Source organism: Phoenix dactylifera, chromosome 14 (assembly GCF_051530095.1).
Source record: "Phoenix dactylifera cultivar Ajwa chromosome 14, Ajwa_hap1_PhDact_Kaust_v1.1, whole genome shotgun sequence".
In the NCBI taxonomy this organism is placed as follows: Eukaryota; Viridiplantae; Streptophyta; class Magnoliopsida; order Arecales; family Arecaceae; genus Phoenix; species Phoenix dactylifera.
Genome location: NC_143203.1, coordinates 23,033,667 through 23,039,743, shown reverse-complemented (window position 1 = coordinate 23,039,743; position 6,077 = coordinate 23,033,667). Strand labels below are relative to the sequence as shown.

Sequence of the window (6,077 nt, the reverse complement as noted above, 5' to 3'; positions counted from 1 at the left end):
TGCCGCAAGTGGACTTGCTCCATACTTAAGTAGGTGGGTGCCGTTGGAGTCTACTGATCAAGTGGTTCAAGATCAAATGCGATTCCCCCAAAGTCCAAACTGGAAACCCCTGCCTCATGGACCTACGATAGTATTTTACACCTCAACAACTCCGCAAAGTAGTCCAGAAGTGGACGCCATCTTCTCATACTACGATTTAGGTAAAATTTGTACCGTCTTCCACAAGCCCTTACCAAGCTTGTGTTTGACTCCCCACACCACCATTTTGAAAAAAATATCAATCCTTTCATCGGCTTATATCAAAATAAAAAAGTTGCACCCATCCACCTACCATCTCTCCCCCATCACTCTCTTATATATATCCATCCGTGTCACCCCCCACTTCCTTCAATCAAGGTTCTCTTCCTATCCTCCACCATCTCTCTCTCTCTCTCTCTTTCTCTCAAATGGATCCATCTCTTCTCCCAATAGCGTTGGCGACCCTGGCCGTCCTCGTCTCCCTCCTGCTTTACCAGCGGTTCAGATTCCGGCTCCCACCCGGTCCACGGCCATGGCCGGTGGTCGGCAACCTGTACGACATCAAACCGGTCCGGTTCAGGTGTTTCGCCGAGTGGGCCCAGACCTACGGACCGATCATGTCGGTCTGGTTCGGCACGACCCTGAACGTGGTGGTGTCGAGCTCGGAGCTGGCCCGGGAGGTGCTCAAGGAGCACGACCCGCAGCTGGCGGACCGCCCCAGGAGCCGGTCGGCGGCCCGGTTCAGCCGGGATGGGAAGGACCTCATCTGGGCCGATTACGGTCCCCACTATGTGAAGGTCCGCAAGGTCTGCAACCTCGAGCTCTTCTCTCCCCGCCGGCTCGAGGCTCTCCGGCCGGTCCGGGAGGACGAAGTCACCGCCATGGTCGAGTCCATCTTCCGGGACTGCACCAGGACAGGTAAAATTATTCATTATAACATTATGTTCTTCCTTATTCTTCAATATCTATTCTATTTCTTCAATTCGGGTCCCATGGCTGCGGAGTTTGGTGGGTGGTGGGTGGGATGACACGTCAGTGTGGGTCCCAGATTTTTTAAAGATTTTTTTAGGATGTATGGTGCGGAAGGGCATTGGCTTTTGACTTGTTAAGGCCCGCTGGATCCGAGGAACGTAGAGTGGAATCTAAGAAAAGAGACCGCACAAATATGATTTTATGTGTTTTATTATTTTATTAGTTGGGTGGCAAAAATACATGGAAGAAGAGACAGCAGCTGTTGGTTGTCCTTCACTTTTGTCGGCCTCCCTTTTATATTAGAAGAAAGAGTTTCTGAAAAGAATAGAGATATGGAAATCATAGAGAAAGTCAAAGGTATTTATGAACAAGGGTGATTGGTGGAATTCAAGTGGGGGCATCCACAAATTCAAAGCTTCCATTCTATATATACTTTAGATATGCACTATAAATAATTTCAACCGATTTAAGAAAAAATTGCTGTTGATGCTTTTGAAGAGAAATTGATCAGAATACACTCATATACACATGCATACATGCATGCACGTATATATATATATATATATACACACACACACACATACATACATACAAGCTAACTGACATTATAAGTTTATATAGCTCAAGACCGTGTTATTGATGATAAAGAAGTATATTAAGTTTTTTGCTCAATGGGAAAGCATATAAGTTAGTGGTCATTGTAAATTATCTCACACAAGGACATTCATTGTGTACAATTGAAATCTTCTGTCACTGAGGCTGGGGAGAGGCTATGTGACCATTTCTTCCTCGGAATTGATTTAGGCTGCAAGATATTGTGAATGCAATAGGTATTCCACTGGCAGATGTGGGGTGCTGTTAAAATCCAATGACCTCTACTTATTGTGCAGTTTCCAAATTTTTTCTTCACATACAAGACTAGTGGAGCAGTGCCTTATTATCCGTTGTGATTAAGTGCATAGAAAGAACTTTGATTTCGTGGGAGAGCACTTGTTTAATTTGTTTTTTTTTGTTTTTGAGGGGGAGTGGAGGAAGGGAGACACTCCCTCCAAATTTATTAAAAAGAATTAGTGAGTATAGATTACAGTAGATGCTGTTTGTTTGTTTGATTGCTTTGATGTATTATTCAACTGCTTTAGCGTTTAAAACTTTGGGTTCTTCAGTTAAGGTTAGGAAGAGCTTGGTAGTGAGGGATCATCTTGCACCCGTGGCATTCAACAACATAACGAGGCTTGCATTTGGGAAGCGATTTGTGAGCTCAGAAGGTCTGACGGATGAGCAAGGGAAAGAGTTCAAGGCGATTGTGGCGAATGGCTTAAAATTTGGTGCATCACTCTCCCTTGCAGAATTTGTATGGTGGCTAAGATGGATGTTCCCCATTGATGAAGACGCCTACTCCAAGCACAATGCTCGAAGGGATCGTCTTACCAAAATCATCATGGAAGAACACACAAGAGCTCGCAGCAAGAGCGGCGCAAAGCAGCACTTTGTCGATGCTCTGCTCACCTTGAAGGATCAATATGACCTCAGCGAGGACACCATTATTGGACTTCTTTGGGTGTGTTACTCTCTCCTACTCTTTTTCTCTTCACATGTAATCTTTTGTTTTTTTTTCTTTCCTTCTTTCCTCCTCCTGGTGGTAATATGAAGCTCGTAGGCCGTTTGTTTCTTACTCGGAAGGATACAGAAGGTCCCAAGTTTATATCACCTTGACATCTAGTATGAGTAAAACCAACAAGCCATTTAAGTCATCCCATAGTCCCACATCTAAATAGATGAGGCATGGATTTCTCAGAATTTGTTTCCCTTATAGTGGTTTCAGGAATCCTATGCAGACCGAGTAAGCCAAAACCCAGCCTTGTCCAACCTGTAGTTTCGTGGAGTTGGGTTGGATTTAAGTTGTAATTTTCGATCTGATGTACTTCAGGTTTGCTCAATCCTAAAACCAAGACCCACCTGAACTTCTTTAACAGCATCCCAACTCAACCAAATTCCAGGGCTCCCTGTCCAAAATACAATCTAACCATAGATTTTACTGCAGGCTTAATGATTAAAATCACATTAACAGAAAGTCTCTACCAATCAGGGCCTAGAATAGTTCAAGTTGGAAATTTTGGAGCCAGGAAATATAGCAGTGCTCTAATTGAAGTGTAAAAATCCACATGAAGGCTTTTGCTCAATCCTTTTCTCCGTGCTGATCCTTATTTAGAGTTTACGAACAGGAAGCTTTGATTCTCTAATCTCTGATAGCTTGGATGCTGCAGGATATGATAACAGCCGGAATGGACACAACTGTTATAACAGTGGAATGGGCCATGGCTGAGCTGGTTAGGAACCCAAGAGTGCAGGAGAAAGTTCAGGAGGAACTGGACCGGGTAATCGGAGACGAACGCACCATGAGTGAAGCTGACTTCCAGAACCTCCCCTACCTGCAATGCGTGGTGAAGGAGTCCCTCCGGCTGCACCCCCCAACTCCTCTCATGCTCCCCCACAAGGCCACAGCCAACGTCAAGATCGGCGGGTACGACATCCCCAAGGGATCCAACGTGCATGTCAATGTCTGGGCCATTGCTCGCGATCCACAGATCTGGAAGAACCCACTGGAATACCGGCCGGAGAGGTTCGCCGAGGAGAATGTCGACATCAAGGGTAATGACTTCAGGGTGCTGCCATTTGGTGCTGGCCGGCGGGTGTGCCCAGGGGCTCAGCTAGGCATCAACTTGGTTGCTTCCATGCTGGGGCACCTCTTGCACCACTTCAAGTGGACACTGCCCGACGGGGTCAAGCCGGAGGACGTCGACATGTCGGAGAACCCCGGGATGGTCACCTTCATGCATACTCCATTGCAGGCCGTCGCCACGCCGAGGCTGCCAACCCATTTGTACAAGCGTGTCCCTGTCGACCTGTAATCGTGCACTTGCTATTCTTTACCAGTTAGTGTATGGCATTTTATTATGATGCTCGTCTTGTTTCCCACAGTGCAAGTATATTCTGAAATTTGATTTTACAATGGAGAGGAGCGACTGCCAAGAGGAAGTAGTAGGGAGGTGAGATTTTGTCTTCTGTATCTGAAAGTTTCTATATATCCTGTCTGCATGTTAATTGATCGGTATTCAGTTTAAATGTTAGAGAATGCACTCTGAAGTGATGGTTACTCTTGAATAGTGTAAATTAATTTGTCTGGTCATTATGATGGGGAAGCAATGAAACATATAAATGTTTCTGACATATTGTTAACATAGATTGTAAGATATATATTGCTATTTTTTTGAAGTAATTAAGCAGATATCAAACAATTAAGTATCGCTTACATTTGTTCGGTTCGTACTTTGGAGATATACTGGAGGAGCATGCTTCAAGTTTTTAATCTGAGCAGATATTTGTTGAGCAAGTAGATTTTCTGGGTCTAGAGTGGGAATGGAATTCCAACTGACTCCAGAAACTAACTCCAGAGGTAGCATTATATCAGTCAATTGCAATGGCTAGGTTTGCAATATCCTCATGCCAGTTTATCTCTAAAAAACAAAAAGAAAAAGAAAAAATTCCTCATGGTAGTTCCTGATAAATTTTGTGGGACTTGGAATATTGATTATGTCAACATGGTTCAGGTTTTGAATTCTATGGTTTATTTGTTCCATTTCAGATTTGCATACTAAAGAGGTAGTTTCTTTGATCTTGTAAACCGAAACGCTGTAAGCTAGTTTTAATTCTAAGGGGTAGTTAGCTGAAAATGCTTGTTCCAGTTTTCTCACTAATGTCTAATTAAGCTTTAACTTTGAACACAGATAGAGTCACAAGCTGTTTCATAAAATGCTGCAACAAATCCTTCGATCTTTGCAATCCTTTCATAGCCTGTCAAGTTTCTATTATTGGAAGGGATCATTCTATTATGGGCAATTTTCATCCCTTTTGGCTTCTGCTATTGCTTAAAGATTATCAGGAAACTTTGATTTTTATATTTTAAATGAAGAGGAAACCTTGATACTAAAGGTTCTGTGAGGCCTTCTGTTGGTCTCGATATGGGTTAAACAATCTCCTTGTCATCTCAGTCAATGCAGTTAAACATTGATTAATGGAAAAGAGTTCTTGAACAACCAAGATTGAATTGCAGCTTGATTCATCTCAGATTGATGCTTACCATCTCTCAGTCAGTGTAACTAAACATTGACTCGAGGCTAAGAGTTTTTAGATAATCGAACACTGAGGTGAAGTGCTGCACTTCCCAAAAAAAAGTTCTGGAGAAGTGAACTTGTTTTTGGAAAGGTGAATGTTTTTTTTTTGGTAGGACGGGTAACTCATACCTAGCGAGTACGAATGCATCCAGTAAAATCAGAAAATAGAATATCTCGAAGTGTCCAGAGCAGCTCTCTATCCCCAGCCTATAAGGTGCTATCCGTATGGCTGGCCACATAGGCGGCCACCCAACCCGCAGCCTCATTGGCTTCACGAAATACATGCTTAGCCTGAGAAAGATAAATGTTTACTAGGTTGAATTTGATTGGATATGCAGCACAACTCCTATGGTACACTTAGTTCGGGTTTTTACCTTACTCAAAATGACTAATGATCTACCTACCATCAGTTAGGTAACTTGTTGGAACATTTGGAAAGAATGCAAGGCATGCATATTTCTTAAGAAGATTTCTGGTGGAATAAGTGTTTACTAGTTGTTTGATATTATCCAAGGATTGGTTGACATTGTGCAATTCTAGGGCGAAGCATGTTTTTTTTTTATTCTACCTCTATTAAAGAGTCTCTTCTTCTTTCTCCTCCTCTACTTCTTTTATTTCTCATTAGAATTTGATAGGATTTTCCTCTCTTTCTTTTGAGATAAAATGAATAAAATATAGGAATACTCAAGCGACCTTGTAACCTCCGCATACCTCTATTAAGGGGTCTCTTCTTCTTTCTCCTCCTTTCCTTCTTTTATTTCTCATTAGAATTTGGTTGGATTTTCCCCTCTTTCTTTTGAGATAAAAATAAATAAAAAAAGAAATACTCAAGTGACCTTGTAACCTCTGCATACCTCTATTAAGGGGTCTCTTCTTCTTTCTCCTCCTCTACTTATTTTATTTCTCATTAGAATT

The 6,077-nt window shown here is 42.5% G+C and overlaps 1 protein-coding gene across 1 annotated transcript; it reads left to right on the top strand.

Annotated features, from left to right (window-relative positions):
* Nucleotides 1–214: 214 nt before the first annotated feature.
* LOC103705056 (p-coumarate 3-hydroxylase-like) lies at nt 215–4,113 on the top strand. Its single transcript, XM_008788648.6, has 3 exons — nt 215–936; nt 2,154–2,548; nt 3,255–4,113. Exons 1-3 carry the CDS (start codon nt 447–449, stop codon nt 3,897–3,899), a joined length of 1,530 nt encoding a protein of 509 aa, XP_008786870.1. The 5' UTR covers nt 215–446; the 3' UTR covers nt 3,900–4,113.
* The last annotated feature ends 1,964 nt before the right edge of the window (nt 4,114–6,077 follow it).

Bases quoted from the DNA above. Each gene is read 5' to 3' on its own strand.
- LOC103705056 (XM_008788648.6), top strand. From the start codon at position 447: ATGGATCCATCTCTTCTCCCAATAGCGTTGGCGACCCTGGCCGTCCTC. The intron at 937-2,153 runs GTAAAATTATTC...TGGGTTCTTCAG, and splicing joins CCGGGACTGCACCAGGACAG to TTAAGGTTAGGAAGAGCTTG. The intron at 2,549-3,254 runs GTGTGTTACTCT...TGGATGCTGCAG, and splicing joins CCATTATTGGACTTCTTTGG to GATATGATAACAGCCGGAAT.